This window comes from Triturus cristatus, chromosome 4_2, assembly GCF_964204655.1.
Source record: "Triturus cristatus chromosome 4_2, aTriCri1.1, whole genome shotgun sequence".
NCBI lineage: Eukaryota > Metazoa > Chordata > Amphibia > Caudata > Salamandridae > Triturus > Triturus cristatus.
In genome coordinates, this window is record NC_140586.1 from 819,828,338 (window position 1) to 819,853,966 (window position 25,629).

Sequence of the window (25,629 nt, forward strand, 5' to 3'; positions counted from 1 at the left end):
GCAGAATGAGGAGTTGATCGATAGGCCCAGATGGCCTGGCACATGGCTTGGTTCAGATCTATTCCCTCCAGGGAAACTCGCTGAAAGGCCTTTTTGAGTGTGCCCATGAATTGTTCAACACCACAATTGGCTTGGGGTTACAGCGGGGTACTCTTTTGGTGTTTGATGTTGAGTCAGAAAATAATTTCTTTGAACTCTTTGGTGTTAAAAGGCAGGCCATTATCAGATTTGAGGATCTCGTTATACCCCACGCTGCAAAGATTTCATCATTCTGTTCTATAACTTTGTCATGGGTTGTCGAAGATAGGGTTTCCACCAAACGAAAATGTGAATATTCATCGATGACTACCATGAGATGGTGTCTATTTCCTAAAGCCCAAACAAATCAACTGCAACTCTCTCCCAGGCAGGGGCAGGAAGGTCCGACATTGTCACTGGGTGCTGCGTCACCTTGGGGGATATACGAATGTAAATGAGGCATGCTTTGAGCTCCTTCTTGACTCGCTCATCTAGTCGTGAGAACCACACTCAATCTCTTAAAGCTCTTTTGGTGATTATGATGCCATGATGTCCTCCATGGACCGGCTTGATGACCCACTGCCTTAGGCTCTCCGGTATGATGATTCATAAGCGTCTTAATATCACGCCATCTTGGGTGATCGTCAACTCTTCTTGTACATTTTAGAACTTTTGGAACCCAACAGCATCAGCAAGAGGCCCGGTGCTTCTTCTACATGATTGCGTTGTGATAAGTTCTTTGATGATGATCATGTCTTTGTGTGCATTGGTGGCAGCAATGATTTGTTCCACAGACAGAGCCGCTGGTCTGCTGGACCACACAATGAAATTGAGATACTTCTCAGCCGTTCTGCATGTCCAACTGTGACGATATATGGCACTCGTGAAAAGTAATTTGATGGGTTTTGATTCTTCCCAGGTTTGTTTACAATCTCATAATTGCCTTAACCCCCAAATCTTGATATAGGGGCATCTTAGCCTTCGGGTTTACAAAGAGAGTGAGCAACGCCTGGTGGTCTGTAATGATGGTGAATTGGCTTTCCATAGAGGAATACATGAAAAATTTCGCAGGCCCACACCACAGCCAGACTCTCCTTCAACTGAGAGTAGGCAGGTGTTATTTCAGACAGGCTTTGACTGGCATAAGCACAATGTGTCTTTGAGCATTCGGGTGGGTGTTGTGTTGGGCAAGAATTGCCCCCAGCCCCACAGGGCTCACATCAACTGTAATTTCAGTATGTAACTTGGGGTTGAAGTAGGCCAATTCCGTTACATTCTCAATCGCATGTTTTATTTCTTTGAAACTCTGTTCACATCCAGGAGAGCATTGAAAAGGGACATTTCGCGTTGTCAAGTCTCTTAACAGGGGCACTCATTGTAGCACAATTCTAAATGTACCTTGAGCAATAACTGGCTATGCCTAGAAAGGATCGCTGCATGGTAACATCCCTTGGGGGTGGGGGGAAGGTAGGGAGTTTTGGGGTGGGGGGATTGGAAAGTAGATGACAGTGCTTGCACCTTTTCTGGGTCTAGAGTCATTCCCCCATCAGAGAAGGTGTGCCCAAAAAAGTACATTTGGTTTTGTGAAACTCACACTGCATTCAGAGTGAGACCTCCATCAGCAAGTAACTGGCACACTTGGGTAAAGGCTTTGTCTTGTTCCATCTATGTTCTCCCAAAAACAGTACATCATCACTGTAATTGAAAGCATGTGTAACAGGTTAGATTACCCGCCAAATAACATCCTGAAATATCTCAACAGCCGAAGATACTCCAAAGCTCAGTCTCTTATAGCTGAACAAACCAACAAGAGTCGAAAAGGTAGTAATACCTGCAGTTCTTCTCCAACTCGAGTTGATGGTATCCTTTATTCAGGTTAAAATGGTAAAAGACTTTGACTTTGTTAAATTGCATGATCATGCCTGCTATGTGTGGACCATTGCATTACGCAGATCAACATAAATGCGCACCACTCTACTGCTTTCCTTTTTCAGTACCACTACTATGGGCAAAACCCATGGCATGGGGCCTATGGAGAGTTCAACAATGTCATGTTTTTAAAAAGCTTCCGACTCTTTCTCTGCAGCTTCTTTTAATCTGAAAAGCAGTTCTACTGTGCTGCTGAGCAACAGGGCAAATGTCTTCATTAATACGAAGCTGCACTTATATTTTCTTGAGTTTTCCCAGGCCTAGGGTAAGCGATGGGAATCGGCTTGTGATCTCAGACTGTGCACAGAGGTTGTAGTTGAGGGATATCAACCCCATGTCAGCAGCTGTGACAAAGCTGAGAAAGTATGCACTAGACAAGGTCCCTTGTAGAACGTAAATGGTGGCCTGCATGGATGTCTTTTTGTGTCGCATTGTCCCTGTAAACGACCCTTGGCTTCGTAATGGTTCAGAAGCAGCCCCAGTATATACCTTTGTGCCAGGCGGACTGAGAAGGGGCTGTAATACCTTTCCACTGGCATAATACTAATCGACACGCACGACTGTCTATGATGAAGGTTATCAGGTGACCATTCACTTTCACTGTGATTTTGGGACAGTGTCTGAATGAAGTTTGGCAATTTGTTTAGGAAATTTCCTTGAACTGTGATCGTCTTTGCAGGCAGCTAACCCCACATGTGCACACCGTCCTTTGGTAGACACCATCAATGAATACCAATCTTCTTCGTAGGAACTCAATAGTGACGTTGATGAGCCTTTGTACGACGAACTTGAAAACAATTGATTTTGCCTGATTTCTACTTATCGGAACTGATGTTGCTTTTTAGGTCGAGCCTAGCGCAGCACGCATGCGCTGTCCTAGGAGATGGCCTCTTGGAAGCACTCCAGACTTCCCAGAGACTTCTCCGTGTGGGTCGGACTCCTCCCACACATTCCAATGGCCTTTGTGTGTGACTTTCAATAATAAAAGCACGCAAATGGCCAAAGACGGGTGCATGTCCCGCCTTTCCTCTAAACGTTCACTCCCATGGCCTTTGGGTCTCGGGAACGAGCAGCGGCGCACAGGCTGGCAGCTGGTCGTGGATCAGGTTACTAATTTATAGCGTGGCGCTTTCACTTTCGCATCCGTGCTTGTTTTGTGTATGTTTTTACTTTCTGCCACCACTCGACACAAACCAGGTGAGGAAAAACGTGTTTTAATTTTACAGAGCAACTTATAATTTGAGTTGCATGTGAGCACGGTAGGTTGTGTGGTGGTTCTTCACATATTTATGTTTACTTAGGATTAACTTTCACAGTTTCATGTTGTTAAAGCTCAGCCACGAAGCGTTCAACGCAGGCAGCATGCGAGGCAAGGAGGCACCATGCATAGCTCTTATTCCCCAGCCTCTTATGGCATTTTCACAAAATACCACTCAGTGCCACACAATTACATGCCACATTTACACTCTACTCAATGCAACATAAAAACACTCCACATAATACCACTCAGTGCACATAATTACACTCGAATCAATGCAACATAAAAACACTCCACAGAATACCATTCAGTGCCAAATAATTACTCTACTCAATGCAACATAAATACACTCCACATAACACCACTGTGCAACATAATTACACGTCACAATACACTCTATTCAATGCAACATAAATACACTCCACATAATACCACCACATAATACCACTCAGTACCACATAATTACACTCTATTCAATGCAACATAAATACACTCCACATAATAACACTGTGCCACATAATTACATGCCACATAATTGCACTCTACTCAATGCAACATAAATACACTCCACATAAATGCACTCTATGCCACATTCCACCAATCAACATAAATGCACTCCACACCATGACACAATTTCACCAAGCATAATTTCACTCAACACCACAGTTCTAGGCCACACATTCAACTCCACACATTTCCAATACACACCACATAATTAAACACCAAACAACATATTTCAACTACCCAACTTCACAATCCACAATGCACCTCCAATCCACACCATATAGTGGCACCACCTGAGCACCAAACATCACTCACTACCACCATTTTGCATCAGCGCACCACCTAAGCATCACCTAAGAGCCACCTAAACATCACCTAAGCATTACGTCAGTCTGCCCTCGAAATCTGGCATCTGTTGATTCTCCCCTAGTGTCCGTCCACTGCTCGTGTTGTAATTAAATTAGTGTTTTACAACCTCCACTCTCCTGTTATTTATGTCCCGCTCCCCCATAACAAAAAAAATTATAACAAACAAGCATGAGAACAGGTAGGAAGAAGTTGCCAGCAGTGCAAGTACAAAAAAACTAGAAGACATTTTTTATGTTAGAATCTTTTTTTAATCACGTTGTTCAATTGTATATAATGTTGTCTTAGTTTGTATAAAGGTAACAAAAATGCTCAACACTTTTTATTATAACTTTTCAACATGATGCACAGCAGCCACAATGCTCTACAACATAGCCAAAAGTTCTGGCTAAACACATAAGGTCCCAAAGGCGAGACCTATTGGCTATGCCAATGCTTGTTTGTTTTGTGAGCATGGCAAGAGTGCTTCTGGAACGTTCTCGCGTCCATCTTTTCTTTTCGTCATGACACTTGATTTTTCCTTTGCCTGGCACACAGTTATGAAATGGTTATGTTTCCCACAACCTTTGCAGACTTGTTCTATGGCTGGACATTTACCTTCATGGGGAAAATAAAATCCACATCGGAAGCATATTTTTTCGAAGATGCCAGCTTACATGCATCTTGTTTTTGATTGTACTTGCTTTACACTCTCAATGCTGATTCATTGTGTGCTGCGCCTGCTTCTAGACCAGCAGCTTGTCGGTCTGCTCGTTCTTCTGCTCTCGCAGCCATCAGCATTTTCTCTAGACTGTAAGTTTCTCTCACCATGCGCCTTCTAAAAGAATCTGAAAGGCAGCCATCGATGACTCTGAAGCAAATAAATAGAAAAATACAGAGGCACTCAAAGAAGTCCAATCATTATGTAGTATGACCAATAAAGAATTGCTGTTGGCTCAGAGTTGTGATGGTTTCAGTTTATTCTTTTGACGGTTGTTCACATTCCTTGCGTAAAAATTCATTACAAACAGGCAGCCGACACGTGTTTTGTCATGTAGACTTTTTCAAGGCTGAGGTCTGTGATCAATGCAGATATTTAAATATTGACAAGATGAAGTGCCTTGACTCTCAGTTGCATAGCTTCTTCATCGATGAAGTCACAGAACTTGCAATGTTTTATGAGTGTATTAAGTCTTTCAACAAACTTGTCCATTGTTTTACTAACCTGTTGTCGTGCTTGGTAGAATGTATACATTTTATAATCAACATTCGGCATTGACTTGAACATGGCCTCAAGCACTTTAACTCCCTCACCTGCAAGTTTTTTCAAATATTTGATGATCCTGTTATCATCTTCCTCTAGCGCATCTATGAAGTAATCAAATGTTTTGATCCAGGCAGCCCACCTGGTACCAATGTTCTGCTTTTTAGAAGTGTCGACTGGCTGTAGTGGTTTCAGGAAAACAGCGGCATCGTATTTCACGCTCCCTTCTCCCAACATTGTGATTACATGCGTTGTTCAGCCAACCAGGGTGCAGGCAGCATTGACAACTTCTGCAAGCAAAAATCGCTGCAGAAGCATGTGTCGCAGTATGTTTCACCCGCCCTTGATGGGAAGTTCTCTGTTTCCCGTACCTTGTTGGTGTTATTATTTCTTGCTTCATCTGACTAATTGCTCTTTATGCGGGGCTCGGTACAGTGTCTCGGTCAACCAGCAGCGTTTTTTTTGGTGGATATTTTGAATATGCGTCTCTGCAGGGCTTCGATTTTTTCCTGTGTACGTACAATGCCTAGAGCACGGCTTTGACTTTACATGTGCCAGTCGCTGGCAGCGTTGCACCAAGCCTGGATACACATGGCATGCAAACTCTCAGGGAGAGCAGTCTTAGTTATCTCAGGCATGTATCCCCTACTCGTCACCAGTTGTAGCATTTTCCCCAGCTTTGGTTCATGCACATAGATTATTTATTCTTCAGCATTCACTTGCACACTGCCCATTACATCATATTTCCCATAACCACACCCTAACACCTCCCCACATATGATATAGTTCCTGTTCAGAGTCCACCCAGAACCATGAGGGTACTAGTGCGTATAACATCACCATTCTACAGAGGGAAGTAGGATGGGGTTGAGGTGAGTTAGTGATAGTGACAAGAGCTAGTAGATTAAGGAAGGGAAAATGCTGGCATTTATACCATCAAGGTTAGACAATCAGGAATATTAGTACATCATAACAGTGTGTGCTCTTGGTAGTCAGACTCCAAAAGGACATCAACACTCAACTCAAGTGAAGAGTCAAGCCTTAGCTTTTCAGCATATGAAAGTGGGGAGGAGCCCAGGGCAGTATAGACTAAGAGTCTTATTTAAAGGCCCTTAGTCCCAAATGTGGCTCAGTCACAAATGTAGCCAATCCCCTGTCTTACAAATGCATTGTAGCCTATGACACTTGTAACACAATGGACTGGATATCCATCACTTTTTAAATAAGTGTTTCATCCGCCAAACTCTAAATAAGGCCCTAAGTTAGCAACCATCTCATCAGTTGCAGGTGGCAATGAAGCAGTCTAGAACAGCGGTCCTTAACCTGTGGTCCGGGGACCCCTGGGGATCCAATGTGCTCCGCAACTGCTTACAAACGTAAAGATTGTTAACAGAGTAATAAAGTGTAAAGAAGCAGAATGTAAAACTGAAACATTTCAAGCGTTCTGTAAATGTGAAGGAATTTGAAATTGGAGGCTAAAAATTAAGTTGGTATCACTGGCTTAAACAGAATATAGTATGGGGGACGGGTGACCTCAATCGAATTTGTAAAAGTTCCAACTTTCCAATTAAATTACTATTATTTATATTTGCTTGTAAATTAAATTAAATATTTCCAAATGTGTGTATTTGTTTGATGAATGCTTGTTTCTGTGTATTGTTTTGCAGTTCAAATTATCACAATTGTTTAGTCCAGTGTCCCCTCCTTCCAATAAAGATTCAGGAGGGGTTCCTGGATTCCAGTAATGATTTAAGGGGGGGGGGAGGGAGGGTTCCACAGAAGTCAAAAGTCATATCGATGGAAACACCAGAGAGCCATCAAGTAAACAATTGCTTGTGTAGTTAGGATCCCGGCCATGCTGGAAGAGGGCATGGCTCCCCAATTACCCAAATAGCGAAACAGGTCAGAAATTGTATCAAAGAAGCAACTCCAGCAGAAAGGAAATCATTCTGCACAACAATTATTCCACCCCACTGCTACTGTGAGGGGGTAATCAAACTGGGTTTATGGTCATCAGGGTTTATATCAAAGTCATTCCTTTGGCAGAGGGTCTGCTTTGTTTTCTGATTTGCCTGAGGCCATGGCAACACCCACAGCTTTTGTGGATGCCCTATTACTTTCGATCATGCTTTCAGAACCTGCTGCCAGGGTTGCCAAGCCCCAGAGTCATTCTAGTTACAAGAAGCTAGCATTTGTCACAATGATTCTCCCAGTCAATTTGAAATAAATCATCAGCTCAAGAATCCGTGTGGTCTTTCATGAGAGAGATCCATTGTGGCCCCTTGATTTGAAAGGAAAAGTTGCAAAGTTAGAGACAGCCATCTAAAGATACACTTAGTTGTATCAATCTGAAACTCAAAGCAATTTAAGACAAGTTATAGGAAGTTAAACATCAGCCCTGGTAGACAAATAAAATGTTTGTAAAAGCAGAATATGGAAAAAGGGACAATCTAAAATGTTTCTTATTATGCTAAAGGAGAACCTGTTCTCAATTCTGTCCAACACAAAATGTTAGGGACCTATTATCATGGCAGGTGGATTGCCGCCGCCCGACCAGCAGACCCGATCCGCCCGCCAAAACTCCCCTCTGGTCGGCTATTTACCCCCGCCACATTAGCATGGCAGGAGGTACCGCGGTGGACGGAAAGACGGTCCGCCACTTTCCCGCCGGCAGCCAATCGTCACGATTGCCTGCCGGGTGGAAAAGGCCCATAATATGGTGGTGGTTGATGTGTGCGGTGGAATGCCTTTCCATGGCGGAGACTCCACCATGGAAAGGCATGCGGAGTTTACTTTGGGGGCCCGTTACTGGCCCCCGGGGGGTGGGGGCTGCAGGTGGCAGGCACCGCGTGGTGCCTGTCACGTTGTGCATGCAAATGCACAACATGCATTTTTAACATTGTGGCGGATGCTGCTTACAGCACCATCCGCCACAATGTTAAATATGCGGGATGCGACTGCCAGGGTGGCGGTCGCATCCTAATGGGCACAGCGGGACCACCGCACCTCTGGCGGGCGGTCCTGGTTACAGTTATGGTGGCGGGCGCCCACCATCGTAATGGGCCCCTTAGTGTTAAGTCTCAAGCGCACATCATAATCTCATAAAAAATATTGCCATTCAACACCTCCCCAACAATTTCTGTTTTTTTTTTCAGGCACCTAACACCTCAGAGATATCTTGATAAAGATTTCTATACCCTCGCAACCAATTCCTTTGAAATGGTTTGAATATATATTCTCTCACTGGGATTAATAGCTGAGCAGAGAGGAACATTTCATCCTTCAACACCATCAGTGTGGTGCTATTGACCAACTTTAGGACACTATTCGTTTAAAGGTTTTCTAATAATATTTTCCTGTCCTGCTGTGTAGTCAAAGAAGCCAGCCTGTTGTTGGCTTAACTTTAATTTAAAGACTCGGAAGGATGAGAGGGCAGGAACAGGCCAAAGAAAGTGGAATTCTGGATGTCAGATTTCTCTAGCAAATGAAGGAGACATAGCACACGTGACACTGGTCACGTAATGGGTCCTCAGGGACTGCATTGTTTTCAATTGCTTAAGATCGTTGTGTTCCACTGTTTTTCTGATCATGGTATAAAAATACTAATGGTCTTTACAAGAATTAGTTTGACTAGTTTAGGCTCACAAGTAAAGCAGTGACGTCATTGATGATTTACTGGCACACACCTGTGACTTTATTGTCCTTCAAGGGTTCCATTCGGGATTGGACACCAACCGATATGGGTTTGATAAGAATATGACTTTGGCTACAGGGGCAGTAACTATCGTGACTGAACAATATCAAAGGAGTGACTACTTTGAGGTTGCATGTGGCCATTGTATATTTGTTCTAATACCTGACAGAGACGGCTCTTTCTCTCGGATTAGTGAGTATGACTTGTGTCATAAGAAGGAGTTATGAGTAGGTAGAATGGAATGATTTTAGCTATCCTAATACCACAGACCTTACATTAATAGAGGGCAATTGAATGTTGTGATGCCCATAAGCTAGATACAGTGATTAGTGGATATCACTACAGTTGCAGTCAAACTTGAGCAGAAGAAAAGCTTAGCTTAGCTAAGCAGTTCCTAAAAGACTCTTGTTGAACTTTTAGCATTGTTAACATGCAAACAATGTAGTATTTGCTCTTTAGGCTTGATTAATTCACTTAGCTTGACTGCATGTTTATGTATAACGATATAAACAATACAGAGATGAGAAGCCCCGTTCTCCTAAGAATCTTTTTTGTCACATCCAATTTACTGCTTTATCGAAGAACAAGGATATCAAGTTGCATTAAGTCAATGCATGTAAACTCACAATTCACCAAATGTATACAATTAATTTGATGTCTTAGCCAGCTCATTCTAATTTTGGGGTCACACACAAGATTTATAAAGTTTACAAGTAGTTACTTATGGGATTATCAAGGAAATTAGGAAGAGAAGTAACGTCTAAGCCTCACATTGCAAATGATTAATGAGGATCAATTGAATATGGAAGGTGGTTTTAGGGACTCAGTCAGAAATTATATTCAGTAGGAAATTTTAAAGTTGAAATTAGAAAACAGCTGTGTAGAAGCTAGGGCTCAATCAAACCTAGATAAATATTTCAAAGGACCATTTTGAATATGGCAAACTATACTCCAAGTCTATTGATATGCAACTCACACGTGAAAGATTCAAAATCACTTTAAAACGATTCACTCTCTGGCAACTGGGAAGAATTTGGTGCCAAGATTTGAGATGATTTTTAGTAGTACTTCCAAGATCTTCACAAATCCAAAATATATAGTGTTTGAGAGTGCTGGCTACACATTGACATTGACTTTTTACTTGTTACACAATCGGGTTTATCTAGTCGGTGAGCATTATTTTCTTTAATGATCTTCCCTATTCCACCCATGACCTCGCAGCACGCGGCCACCTTTTATATTGTTATTAGTCATGTTTTTTAAAATTTCATGTGCGGTTGGCTTTAACTATAGCGCCCGCGCCTATTTAATTTACGGCGCCTTTTGCTTTCACTTTAGCGGCTGCACATATTTATTTAATTTACTGCGCGACCGCTTTCAGTTTAGCAGGCGCTAAAAAAGCGTTCTTTCTTTTTTTTTTTACACTTTGGGCCTCACTACGATGTTGGGAGGAAACGTTCCGCCCGACACCGCTTTGGATTCAGGATCCAACCGACTTGCAGTCAGCGATTCCCCCTGACTGATTACGATGCTTCCGAACACTGTTTGTTTGACCGACAACACAGGCTCCTATGGGGAAAATGGGTGTCTGCGGAAAACCATGCACCCTGTCACGGGCACTCCATAGTGCCTGCCACACTGTGCATGGTTTTGCAGGGGGGTCCTAGGGTACTCCCTCAACCCAAACCGGAGGACTCAGGATGAAGGGGGGCCTGCTAGGGGCTACGGGCCCCCAAAGTCAGTTTCTGACAGACTTCTTGTGTCAGACAGACCAATCGGAAAGGCTGTTGGAATCAGACTTAGTTATCGTTCGGGCGGAAACGCTGTCCGTTAAGCTGTATGAATCAGCTTTGACCAACTCGTATTTTCCGAATGCCACTCGGAACCGATTCGGAATGACCGAACGGTTGCCCTTCCATCGTAATCGGTGGGTCAGAATTGTTTCCGACCGAGTCGGGCAGATGGGTTCCGACACGGTCTAGGGGTATCAAACGGTCGGTCGGAGGCTTTGTGTAAAAGTGCCCCATACGCGCTTTCACTTTAATGTTTGGGCACCCCTTCCCTTAGATGCTGCTCACTATAACCTGAATACGGCGAGCAGCGTACAAAGAAAAGGGCGGCGCCATCATTAAAGTGGTCTCACATTTGCGAGAGTTTGAGCTATTGGCATTAGAAACGACAATGCCTTTTATATATGTGTTGCTTTAAAAAACTCATAAATAAAAGGCATTATCATTTACAATGCCAATAGCTTAAAATCTCGCAATTGTGAGACCTATTGCATTGAAAATGCTCATAAATTCAGGCATTGAATTCTTGAGGTCTTTAGTTCCATAGCCTAATTAAATAAAAACACTGGCTTTTAATGGACCTACTCACATGGCATGGGCTTGCATGCCATGGTCACACATTAAATGGCAATAAGTGGCAATAATAAGACAAACATAATAAAATGGGTTAACATGCTAAAAACCTGATTCCCGATTCAAATACCTTGTTAATATGAGAACAGCTGGTTGAAGCAAGTATTCACCTTCCGGTGACAAGTTCCTAGATTTAGAGAGGTCAGTGGGTCCTGGTGTTAAGTCTTCCAAGTGCCATTATAGTAAATGCGGCCAAATAGTGATGAATTCCATACATGGAAAATCAGGTCCAGTTAGATGCAGCATTTTGATCTCAGTATTTCAATTCTCCAATTGGACAGCCCCCAAACCCCCAGTTTATATTGATAAGTTAGAAACAAAAGCAAAGAGTGTGTAAAATTAACAAAATCAGTCAATAGCTAATGTTAGTGTACTCCCAGAAAGTTTATTTTTATTCTGAGAATCTGTACGGTCGCTGATATATCCTACCAATAATAAGTAACATCAGTAGTGGCCAAAAATCTGAAAAATAGTTAACCATCACAATAAGTCGTACTTCTAACCATAGCCATCAATCGCAGCAACAGCCTGCAGTCCCGGCATGAGCCATTAACAGGCCATTTCCTCTGTAGTAATCAAGAGTTACTGGTGTAGATAGTAGGAATAACCAACAACTCCAGCAATATCCAGAAATCACACCAGTAACCTGGCACCAAAGCAATTACCCGCAACATTAAATATAACCACATCATTAACCAGAAGTCACAGCAATAACAAGCAACGGTAGAGATAACCAACAACCACAGCAGAAACCAACCACCACAATAACAACAAACAATTTTAGAAATCACCTGCAACCATATTCAGGAATCCAACAAATAACTCTATAACCGTCAAAGTCAGCCGCCATACACCACAATCAGGGAGAGCAATATACAACGGATATCAATGTTCACACAGACTGACCTCTATCCTTGACACTCTTTTTCAGTCACACGTTTTCGCCCAAGTCCGCCACTTAAAACAGAATAAGGAACTGATTTAAATACTAGCGGGCAGAGGTAAGTCCATCAGGGCGACAGAGAAAATTACTCCATCGTCCTGACGGAGTCCCCACCCACCAAATTCAGAAATGACAGCCAAGTCCGCTGTAATTTCTGAAGCATTGGCAGAAATCGCCTTCATCGCTACATTTACCACTTATAGCGCGCCATTTTACCACTGGTCAGAGCATTCAATCAATCAATCAGGGAACTGTAAGCTCGCTACTCACCCATGAGGGTCTCAAGGCGCTGAGGGGGGGGGGGGGTTCGCAGATCTGTTTAGCTGAAGAGCCAGGTCTTGAGGGTAACTGAGTTCAAAACTTAAAATTGACCCTGGTGTCAATATTGTTGCATAAATTGGCTGCCCTCTCTTAGCATCAGAGTTGGACTCACCATAATGGCTTTAGTGCATTTATTGTACATCCACTCCTGCAAGTAACTCCCGGACTCCTTAACAATATGTCTTCTCGTTATTTGGGTAAAAGTGTGGCGTTATGCATGAGGAGGTCAATCTGCAAATATATAGTTATGTGCGGAAAAATGTATTATCGGATATCACACTTAATGTCAGATCTATGTGAAAATGAAAAAGTAATAATGAAAAAATATCAAAATGATGCATACAAAATGAAGAATTCATAATAGTTCATTTTATATTAGGCTTATAATAATGAAAAGTTCATAATATTGCCCTAACCCTAATGCTAACCCTACCCCCTCCTCTAATACTAACTCTTTCTGTAACCCAAAACCCTAACCCCCAACTCTCATCCTAACCCTAATTTGACCCCAATCCCTAACTCTAATGCTCCCACTAACTCTAAACATAACCCCATTTTCAACATTTATACCCTTTTTAGTAATTGTCATATTGTTATTTAATAAAACAATTATTTGTTTCAATTTTCTTTATCATTTGCTCATAATTATTTTTAAAAGGTCTTATTGTTCACGTTATTTGATTTTGGATTTAATATTTCGGTATTTCTTTAGTGTGGTCTTGCTTATGATATGGCCGGAATTACGGATATACTGTGGGACTGGCATCTCCGATTCTAGCCAGTATCCCTGCACCAGGTCCGGTGTCTCATTGTCCAGGATTATCTGGTCAGGACTTTGTGGACCTGATAATTCTGGGCCTGGAGACACTTACGATTAAGGGTGAAGTAATCTCAACCAGAGTTACTGCTCCAGGTGATATTGTTTCACTTGTAATGAGGGCCATATTGTTGGGTTAACTCACAAGTTGGTTTGCAATAGTTATTGGATGCTACGTGTACTTATTTCGACTGTCACAGTGTTGGTTAGAACAGGAGTCTAACTCATTTTGGGTTCTGGCGGCTACCTATAGCTATTACAGGTTACAGAGTTTGGTTAGTCCACAAATCTATTCTTTAAAGTTAGCATCCACTGTGCTTCTTTAGATCATACTTCTCTTCCTTGTGATTATTCGATGCTGCCTGTTCTTATTACATGGGCCACAATGTTTGTTAAAGCAGCTCTTGCATGGGTTTCTTACATTGGATGTGCTGGCAGTACACACATGCCACAGCAGTTGGTCTGACAATATGTCTACTCCTTTGCTATAGTACAAGCCCTGTTTATGTATTGCGGGGTCACAAAATTGGATAAACCACAAGTTTATTCCTTGTTGGGAAAAGGATGCCTTATTCAACTCTGGAGACAGTTCCCTATGACCGCCCTGTTCCAGATCCCATTGGGCAACAAAGTGTTGAATCCATGTGATAAATATTCTTCAAACATTCTAGTGTTGTACATCACAATGTGTGCTGTCAAGCTTATTCTCCTCCATGGTAGTTAGTACTTTTTAATTTCACTAAGGCAAGGTGCAGATACATATAACATGTCCTTACTTCCTACGGCTTTACTAGTTCCTATCCAGCGATAGAGGATGGCCTCTTCAAGGGAAACCTCAGACGTCTCTGCTGATCTGTTGGTTATTTTAGGACTTTCACTCATGATAAGGTCTCTCTATCAGAGGCGGCGATTGGACTGATGTAACAGATGATTTAATACCAAGAGCTTCTGCAGAATATGGTGATAGTTTTCCACCAGGTTCCAATGCCGCTGCACCCGTAAGGCAGTATTAACACAATCACCTCTTCTCATACTTTGACTCCGATCGGACACCTGACATTCGTAACAGGTTGCATCATTCTCACTCGGTCTATCTTACCTTTAAACATGGGGCTGACCCGCCACACTCCCAGGCATCCCTGGCTGGCAAACTGGCCAAAGGAGAGTTCCATGAAGAAGAGGGGGATGCCGCAGAATATAAGCATGATGAAGTACGGGAAGAGGAAGGCACCTGTGAGAGAGAGGTCAGAGAATAAAACAAAGTTACACAAAAGGTGGAGCCCAGAAAAACCGAAGTGAAACGACACCATCATTGCATTTCACTATGGGACTGATTTAGATCTCGGCGGACGGGTTACTCCGCCACATTGGTGGCGGAAATCCCTTCCGTCAAAATGTAAATCCCATAGGATATATTGTGATTTATATTTCGGCGGATGGGATATCCTTCACCGTTGTGCCGGAGTAACCCATCTGCCAAGATCTAAATCAGGCCCCATATAGCCTTTTTATAAATAGATAATGTATTTGTGTGTCTCAAGTTTTGAATGAGGAGGTGTTTTTGCTGTTCTGATGGTCTTTTATAGCCTTGGCAAACACAAAATGGGGGCATCAGTCTAAGCATAAGAAGCTATGTTATTATTTGAATTACAGGGCACCTCTTTTATTTGTAGAAGCATCAGTAGTGAATATGGCCACTCTTGGCTGTTTCCACATGGAAGCTAACAGATATAAAATGAGAAATTAAACTTCTAACAACCAGTTGTCATTCCTATTTAGCAAGGCTAAGGATCAAATGGGCAAATAGACTTGTTCTCCCTCTTAAAATGCAGCTCCATAGTCAAGAAGTATTGGAGACTTATTTATAGCTTTCGAGTCTCTAGTGTGGCACCTTAAGATAGAGTCTAATGTTTGAATTGATGTTTGAGCTTTGAAGTCTCTACAATCATAGCCCACCCACCAGCAAAAGACTTCACTCTCCTATCAGTCAGAACCTCCGTTACTCCACCGTTTACATCCATCACTCCCAAAAACGTGCAGGCTTCAGTCTCACACAACTACCAGTCTTCATATTACAGCATTTCTAATTCTTCACTCAGGTACCACTCAAAGACTTCACTGTCCCAGCACTTACAGCCATCCCTTCTCTACCACTCACATGGCTTCATCCACCCGTCACTCAAAGCCTGCACATCCTCTCAAATTACAGCCATAATTGTCCCAGTCCATACACGTTTCTCTCCACCCACACATTCTTTGCTATCTCACCACTCATAGCTTTCCCTTAATCACCGATCAGGCTCCACTCCTTTCTTCTCACAACCATTGCTCCTGTACCACTCCTAGTGTTGACTCCCCCATCACTTCCAGCCTTCATTCCTGATCCCCTGATAGCCATCATTCTCCAGTATCTCACTTCTCTGTCAATTAGTCTTTTCACCGCAGCTACTCAAAGGGACTTCTTAAAAAAAAACATCAAATCACAAAGGTATTTTAGTGTATGTAAAGAGAGTACACAGGAATATTGCTTTCTGTATTCTTTAATGCCTTTGTGATTGGACCACACAGTCTTTATTGTGCCACCACTGTGGTCTTACTTCCCACCACTTAAGGACTAGTTTCTCTCCACACTCATAGCTATAACCCGTCTGCCACTCAGATATCGATCCCATACTCACAACATTCCCTCCCACCTCCAGTCACATACATCACTCCTACACCAGTAACAGCTTTCACTTCCCCATCAATTACAACATTCAGTAGCCGGCGGCACACAGCTTTCACTTCCACACCACAAAATTCAATTCTCCACCACTCAGCATCATCTCATCCTCGCCAATCATATTCTTCACAAGAGGTGTATAGTCTGGCTGTTCTTCCATGCCTTTCTGGAACCACTGAAGTGGGAGGGGAGGGGAAGATAATAGGGTAGGATACTACATTTGAATAGCGCGCGATACAACAGGAGTTGTATTCAGGCACCGGTATAAAGTGGAGACTTACAAGGGTGGGAGACGGAAGAGATTAGAATAAGTGAGTCTAAAGCTTTTGAAAAAAACAAACTTGTTATGCCATACAAATCAGGAGGAACTTTATTCAGCGTCATCACTGGAAGGAAACATAGGTATCTTCCACCGATAGTCCTGGGTTTGCAAGACAGCAAAGTGAAACACATGGTTTTTTAAACGCATTTTATGATTTTAATAGTACATACCGAAAAAACATCTTTTATTCCTTTGATGAAACACAATATCTGTTAGTTCTCTTAGCTTATGCCAAAAGAACCTTTCTTAATCACTGAAAATCTATCTTGTCCAATACACAGTCATCCAAAGTTCAAGGCTTCCTTGTATGCAATCTCTGTCTTGGATGTCCATCCTCTTTTCCCTATTCATCTTCTCTCATTACTGCAAAATTCTAGTTTCCTTTTAAGGGCACCGCATCTTTTCAAACTTTCTGGGGCATCTTCATGCACCCATCTCTTGTTACTCATGCACCAATCCATATGTATGACCAGAACCCCGATTCCAAGTGTCACTTCCAGTGTCTTGCAATGTGTCCCCTGGCCACTATCATAGTCAAAATGCAAAAATTACAGGGTAGCATCATAGTACAGAGGCATCTCGCCAATTTCCAATAATGCCATTTCTACCAGCATATTGACCTCCATAGCTATACTATTTTGTATCTGCATTTCACCCCTTCCCAGAAAAGCCACATTTGGAGGCATTCGCGTCATGTATGTAGGAATATTCCCACAACATGTTGACTACCCTAGCCCCTAGCGCCTTGACACCTTCGGGTAGTGGTTTGAGCTTTACAAATACTGGACATTTACATTTACTACCCTCGAGGCACTTGTCACCTCGTGTTATACCAAACGCAGTATATTTGATGGAGGATTTTAAGATGGACTATTCTAAAATCTCCCATATGGTAACTTCCTACTGGTACGTACTGGCCTCAATCTAATCTTCCTCTTCTCGTGTCCCAATATCTTGTTCCCATATTAGTCGGCCTTCGCTTTGCCTGAGTCTTGCCAGAGTCCTGCCCGTCTGCGTCCGTCAGCGTCTCGGAGGCGGCAGAGCGGCGGTAGGCTCTGGTGGTATTTTGTTCTTAGGCAAGATGATTTGTTATTCTGCCAGGGAACTTTTCACATTGCGGAAATGTTCCTGTACATGCCGAGCCGTGTTCCCGGGACGTTAAAGGGGTAAGCGGCTTTGCCCGGGGTGTGGTTGGGTGCCTAATTATGCCCCCGTTTCCTCACAAGGGAGAGATGAGGATCGAGTGAGACATCTTTTCCTATTGCTCAATACTAGATCGGTAGGCAAGCATGCTCTGGAGATCTTTGATCTCCTTGTGAAAGAAAAGCCACTCTGCCTGCTGCTGACCGAAACCTGGTTGGGGGAGCTGTCTAATCCAGACATCATGGCAGCGATTCCCCCGGATTATAACATCTTCCGGCAAGATAGAGCCAAAGGCAGGGGTGGGGGGGATAGCGGTGGTAGTGAACGAAGCAGTTTCCTGCTCTATTCTTCCTCTTAACGCCATTGCAGGATCTGCATCCCTTGCTTTTACCATCAGACTGTCCCCGCAGCAAGCCCTGAAAGGGCTGTTGGTGTATAGATCCCCTGGCCCAGTTGGATCCTTTTTCGACGATCTCCAGGTCGCCACTGCTGAGCTGGTCTTGAGTGCGCAGCACTCTCTTCTGGCAGGAGACTTTAACGTCCATATGGATGTTGCCGGTGATTCGGATGCCAATAAACTGCAGGATATCACGGCTTCTCTGGGCCTTGCCCCTTTTCTCACAGGTCCTACTCATGATAAAGGACACACCTTGGACCAGGTCTTCTCTTCAATCCCTCTCTTTGATATCGAGCTCCTTCCGGTGCTTTGGACTGACCATAGGCTGGCCAGATTCTCGATATTAGCCAGCAAGAAACCCCCTTGTAGTGGGCCGAGACAGCATGGTACGGTGCGGAGGGCTCTGCATAGAGTTACACCTGAGACGTTAAGTCAGGCGGCCGAGGACCATCCGTGCCCTATATCAGGCAACTTGGAGCAGGACGTTGAGTCCCTACAGGGGTGGTTGACGGAGAGGTTGGATGATCTTGCCCCAGTTATGGCCCGAGAAATATGATAAAGAGGGTCTCGGCCCCCTGGTTCACTGAGGCACTGCTGGCCACTCGTCGCCAATGCAAGGTGGCAGAAAGGGCGTGGCGCCTCCATTATGATCTGGAGGCCAGAGCGGCCTACAGGTCAAGGGTTAAAGCCTACCACTGTGATATTCTCCGTGAAAAAAAGGTTTTCTTGGCCAGGAGGATTGAGGCCGCCTCAAACTCATGCAAGGAGATCTTTGCGGTAGTTAGGGAGTTTATGGCCCCCAGATCCAACCTGCCTCAAGGGGTTCCATCTGAGTTGTGGGTCTGTAACCTGGCCAGATTTTTCACGGATAAGATTAAGTCCATTCAGGACTCTTTCGCAGTGGGCTCAGCCGTGGTGCATGCGAGCGTGATGGTGGGACCGGTGTGGCGGCCTTCACAGGCTGTGGTCCTCGCAGAGTTTCCACCTATTTCCACCGATGCTTCCTTGGCGCTTCTGGCCAATCTTAAGTCGGGTTCGCCATTAGATCCTTGCCCGGCCAAATTTTTGGCTAAGATGGCGACTGTGGTCAACCCTGTGGTCAACCCACTTGTGAATTTGTCTCTGAGGGAGGGGCAGGTTCCATCGCCCTGGAAAAGGGCGATGGTGATCCCCCTCCTCAAGAAGCCTGGGCTGGACTCGGAGGTATTGGCCAATTACAGGCCGATCTCCCTCCTTCTGGCGCTGGCCAAGATCACGGAGAAGCATGTGCACGGTGTTCTTTCCAGCTTTCTTGAGTCCAGTGATCTGCTACATCCTTCACAGTCCGGTTTCCGTCCTAATTTAAGTACGGAGACGGCACTGTTGGAGGTGTCTGAGATCATTAGGGAGACGCTGGACTCTGGAGGTCGCGCTATGCTTGTCATGCTCGATCTCTCGGCGGCCTTTGACACCGTCCCCCACGAGATGCTTCTCGCCAGACTTTATGACATCGGTCTGACGGGGACGGTGTTGGATTGGTTTTCATCTTTCCTGGAGGGCCGCCGACAAACGGTCTGGGCCTCTCCGAGCTCCGCCGAGATGCCGCCATTGGGAGTCGGTGTTCCGCAGGGATCTGTGTTGAGCCCGACTCTCTTTAACATCTTTATGACACCTCTGGCGGCACTGGTGGAGTCTTCTGGGGCCCAGATCGTTTCTTACGCCGATGACACGCAGCTGCTTTTCGTGTGTGGAAAGGATCAGGCTTTTGATGAGGAGAATATCCGGGGCTGCTTGGAGTCGGACTTTAACTGGTTCCAGTCGAATGGCCTTAAGGCCAATTCAGATAAATCGGAGGTGTTGTTTTTTAGCTGCTCCCTCGACCCTGATTGGCGGGCCTGGTGGCCGTCGGATATGTGTCCCCCTGCCCTGGCTTCGCTGGTGGCAAAGAATTTGGGTGTAAAGATGGATAATAGCCTGACACTGGTGCCACATGTTCGTGGTCTTACGGGCACTTGCTTCGGGCTACTCAAGATGCTCCGGAGGTTTTTGCCTCTGCTCTCGGAAGAGCACAGAAAGATCACTGTACAGGCCTTGGTTGGTTCCAGATTGGACTATGCTAATGTCCTGTACAGTGGTCTCCCGGACTATCTTGTTCAGCGGCTGCAGGCTGTGCAGAACGCTGCAGCTCGCGCTATTTTTGGCCTCCATAGGCGAGTTGGAGCCTCCGGTTTGTTGCAGTCGCTTCATTGGCTGCCCATCCGGAAGCGGATCATGTTTAAAGTTATGACGCTGGCGCATAAAGCGCTTTTTGGCATGGGCGCGAAATACCTCCAACGCAGGCTCGCCTTCTACCGCCCTGCCAGATCCTTGCGATCCGAATCTCTGTTCTTGGCTGTGGTTCCTCGAATTAGGAAGGCACGCTCTGGAGAGCGCTCCTTTAGTCTGAGGGCCCCTCAGTTGTGGAACACCCTCCCTTTGGCCCTACGGTCCTCTATTAATCTGCTTCACTTCAGGAAGTGCCTGAAGACCTGGCTTTTTAACCTCTAGTATTTCTGCTGTTCTTTTTTTTCCGTTGTTCGCTGTATGGTGTTATGTTTTTTATACTGAGCTGCCTCGATAAAGCGCCGGGACACTCCTTTGGAGTAGCCGTGCGCTATAAAAATAAATGTATAACATAACATAACATAAGTGGAGTCTGCATATTATTCTTCAGGGATGTATAGACTTTGGAAATTGTGTACCTTTGTACTGGGGCAGAGAGCACCCTACATTTCAAGTGAGGGTTCTTCTTTAATCTTCTGTGTATGTAGGTTGTGCTTGTTCAGTGCATGTTTCATTTGTAGGTATCTAAATGATTGTGAATGTCAGAGATCATATTCTGTCTGAAATTCGTTGAATATCACCAGAGATCCCCCAACCTGGAAATATCAATTGAATCCCGTTTCTGGGATTCGCAGTTCATCTAGAATTTGGCGATCCCATAACTGGGTTTCTGGAGATAGCACCCTTTCCCATCTCATTTTAGGATTAACCTGTTGCCAGATTTTAGTCACTGTACATGTGTGGTATGGCCATATTTTCAGTGGTCTTCTGCTATAAAGTATTCCTGAGTGTACCATAGACCCACGCACAAAAATATGTATTCATCCTAAGGTCATTTGGTGCCCCACATATCCAATCAATTAATATTAACTGAGCAGCCCATAAGTATTTGAGCATCTCAGGCAAGGAATGTCAATCCCCCCCCTTCTTTGCCCCGTCATAAACCCTTCTAGAAGCATTGTCATGGCTTTCTGGGCAGGTCCGGGTGACAATATTTTAATCACCCACTTTAAGGAGTCATCTTATGGTCGTGAAACTATTTTTATTGCTCCCAATTGCCAAGAGCGCTCCTTTATTGTAACCAATTTCTATTCTCGGATGAACTATGGACAGATCCTTTATGTGGATATCACAAAAAATAAAATTTCCCAGATGACAGGCAGAAGACAATTAAAAAGCCTACCTATTACTTGAAGATGTAGACATGTCTTGCTCCAGAAACAACTACAGAGAATTGTCTAGACTGAACAGAAGTTGGTGCAAGAGTTACGAATTAACAGTATTGAACTTGTTGGTACTACTAAGAATTACAGAGGTGGCATGGTGAGGGCAAATTTTCCCTTCTCCAAGAAGAATCTGAGGTTCAGATATTGGAGTAACAAGAGTGACCAGTCTGTCCATTTATTCAGGGAAGTACTGGATACAACTAGTGAGCTGATATTTGACTAAGGTTTTGAAACATAAATTTAAGAACTCGGAGCAAATGTGAATCACACTTTCTGCAGAAAGCTTTGAAGTTTGAGATCGCTGTTGACTAGGTCATAAAAAGAACATAAAATATTTTGTGCAAAAAAAAAAAACATGAACTCTAACATGGAAGGTAAGACAAAATGCTTGAGCTGTATCATTTGTACCCGGCCCGTAATATTTCGCTTTCCATGGACCACATCTAAAAAGAAATATTACTGAAAATAGATCCACCAGGCTTCCGTACCATACAGTGTGCATAAATTCACTATCACATACCCTTCACATATTTGATCTTATCCTTCCACATGTGAGTCAATAAAATAAGTGGTTCATAGCAAGGACAAATGGGGAAATTTACATCTATATTGAGTAACCAATCGAAAATCTGGTTCTTCTTCTTTTTGTTCTCACTCAATCACTCACTCATTCATTCGGGGATCTCCTAGGTATTTAATCATCTTCACATGTAACCGAGAATGTCAGTACACTCAAAAAACATTTTCTGCCTCTCGACATTGCCTATTTAACAGTACCCCCTGATACTCTTATGTGTAACAATATAGATACAACTGACAAAACATGGATTTGAAGCAAGATATTTTTCTTTGCAATATGTATTTTCTTTTGCAAAGGTTGGCAGCATCATCAGTGGGGATGCAAACATTCTGTAGAGGCATCAGGGGAATTACAAGTTTAGCAGGTAGATCGGCTTGACCAACCAGATGTCAGTACCACAGTGAAGTCTATGTTATCTTTCATTGTTGAGTCGTCAGTGGGCGAGGATGCCCTACTCCTCTAAGGGATGACCACACAGTCCCGTCCACTCAATTGCTTGAGATCTAACCGTAAGTGGCTCCCAGGAGCTCAGGATCTGTGTGTGCATTTATTGTGTGGTTGTGCCCTAGTACCACACAGCAAAACCCTAGAAATCGGCATATTTCTTTTCCAGTTGTGAAATTCTAGCTCTTCCATGGTGTACGCCACGGGTGCTCAGAGTTGATATCTGAGGGCCAGACCCATGCCACACTTTCAGGATAATCAAGGACTATGTAAATGTTTACCTTTACATTGTATATAATTATATCCCTTGTAGAGACCCTATAATCTGTGGACACATTTTTGAAGTCCCTGGATTCATGTGCTCTCTCCCTAGATGTTCTCATTAACATTGAAATAAGACCCTTTTGAAGCTATTAACTCTGGACAAGAATCTTCAAAGTATTATTTAATGATACATCTTACCTGTTTTCTTCAGAGTACATGTATGTTTTGTGCAGAAAAACATTTTAGCTGTCAGAAGTGCTTGGCACCTGCAGGAGCACCAGTGTGTACACCCATTTTTTTAACCGATTTAGTAATAATTGGGAAATTCTACAACATCTGTGTATTTCAGCAGCAATCCTCCAAAATTGTACATGCCATTATGTTCGGCTGGAATGCAATTCTAACTGAACCCTGCTCATACATGCTAAAAATTACATATACTGGTTTGCTCGTGCACCAATTTATGAAATTATGCCAATGCTATCCTAAATCTATTCTGTACAACCCTGCATAATATGTTTGCATGTTCTGCTATGCTCATCATACCATTTGGCTACTAAGATGAATTGCCTTAAATGCAATTTTTATTTATGTTCAGTGCATCATTTTTGCATTCTTGTTGTACTTGTGTACATGACTAATCCACTTAGAGTGGTAGAATTTAATACCCAGCCAATCTTCTTTTGCCTCAGAATAGCTGCACAATTGCTCAAAGTAGGACTTACCTCCGCCATTCCTGTAGCAAAGGTATGGGAAGCGCCAGACATTGCCCAGTCCCACAGCATAGCCGACGCTGGTTAACACAAACTCAATCTGGTTGCCCCAGTTTCCTCGTTTCACGTTCTCGTCCCTCTTCACCGGCTCTCCAGGAACAGCACCATTCTAGGACAAACACAAAACCAAAAGATCCAAAATTAATTATTGACAGTTCTGTACCCTCTGCAATACTCTTCAGCATAGAAACTGATATCAGATAAGGTCCTCCTGGGCCAATCTGCCCCTCTAAACCCTTGGGTCTCTTATGTTCCACACTTGCCACCTTTAAAGGATGCTCAGCTTTTTCTGAATTTAGATAGCGTCCTATCTCCGAAATTTGGGAGCCCATCTGTGAATTTACCACCCTTCTTTGCATCGCTCCTAAGTATTAATATCAACTCACATTCTGTCGCTCATACGGCATGTGCGTATCAGAGGATGTAGTAATCTACCATAACGTCCCTCTTCGTGCTTCCTAGATAACCTTTAACAATAGAAGCAACCCTCTAAATATAATTCTTCATAAAAATCTTCTTGTATCCAATCTTTTCTTTTCTCATTCTCTCTCGAATGTCCTTTTTCACACTTTCTCTGATGCCATGTGCTATTTTTTTGAACTTCCCAAATGTCTACATTTACCACATTTTTAATACCGTTTACTTCAACCACTCCTCTTCCCTTCCTAAAGCCATATCTGACCAAACTACCCCACCTGTTAAAATCTCTATAATTCTACTATCCCAACAATAGGAAAACCATTTTATTTGCGTCCGATAGATAATGACTTTTCCATATATTGATTTCAGTAATTATTCATTAAGAAAGCAGATTGATTGGTATATTACCAAAGCCATGTTGGTGGGCTTTGTCTAAGATGTTAAGGGAGGGGGGTACCTAGGTATCGTGATACCTCCGATCTGTAAATTTCAACCTACAGATGGCAGCCAAGTCAACAAACACTATGGCACAGGTCTTAGAATCCAGGAGAAATGCCTTGGTAAAGATGGGGGCAAAAACAACAGTTGATGGACAGAATGCAGAACAATGTCATACATTCACCCAAGTACAGAGATCTGGGCCGAAATCCATCGTTTTTTTTGCTCACCATGCCATTCCAGTTTGAACCCAGCCATATGCAAATCAGTCTTGACCCAGTGCCTCATGGGACCAGTCCAGCCCGAACTGCCAAGCCAGGTCCTCCCTGAACTGGAACCAAGCATCCTAGTACCGGTTTCGGGGTTTCACCCCTCTTCAGCCAGGATAGCTTGATTCCAGTGGCATGGAGAGCACGGGACTCATGTCTGAGCATACCCGTCCCACTCGGGGTGACAAATGCAAAAACAACAGTTGATGGACAGAATGCAGAACAATGTCATACATTCACCCCAGTACAGAGATCTGGGTAAAGATGGGGGGCTGTCTTAAGAAAGATCCTAGTGAGTGAATATTAATCTCCTAAAAATGTTTGTGTCACACAAAGAAACATCGTTCACAGATGCTTCAAACTATATGGCACCGAAGAGAGAAATTGATAGAGCAAAGTAGTAAGTTTTTAGAGGGACAATGAACCACAACAAAAGATTAGCAGGTGGTCTGAAAAGTGTATTTATCAAATCATACAGAAACAAAGCAAGTCATCCATGACAGCAAAGCACAGGGGAAGATAGCTAAATCTGTGCAGTGGAGAAGCAAGGGTGTCTAAGGACAAACACCCCCTTCCCCCAATAGTTAACTAAAAGAAAGGTATAATCAGGGTGCACTGGATTCCTGACACACCTGGACTCCAGTGCCGAAGGATAACTACACCCTACATCTGTGCAGCATGAAGGCACAGTTGGCGGGCAGAAGCAAATGTGGAATCAGAAAAGGAAATTGTTGAGCCAATACTGTTCAGCATTATCAACTAAACAGACTCAGAGAGAAGGCCATTACAAATGAATGAATGGAGAGGAAGAGGA

General features: G+C 43.6%; 1 protein-coding gene across 5 annotated transcripts in view; it reads right to left on the minus strand.

The window, feature by feature from the left end:
- SLC6A9 (solute carrier family 6 member 9) overlaps window positions 1-25,629 on the minus strand; it is a 563,820-nt gene that overhangs the window by 134,769 nt on the left and 403,422 nt on the right. For all 5 annotated transcript variants that reach the window (XM_085602775.1, XM_085602774.1, XM_085602773.1 and 2 more), the window contains 2 exons: window positions 23,641-23,797; window positions 14,616-14,747 (listed from right to left, as the gene is read on the minus strand). In XM_085602775.1, the coding sequence (XP_085458901.1) occupies window positions 14,616-14,747; window positions 23,641-23,797 (289 nt within the window). The remainder of the gene's footprint in view (window positions 1-14,615; window positions 14,748-23,640; window positions 23,798-25,629) is intronic.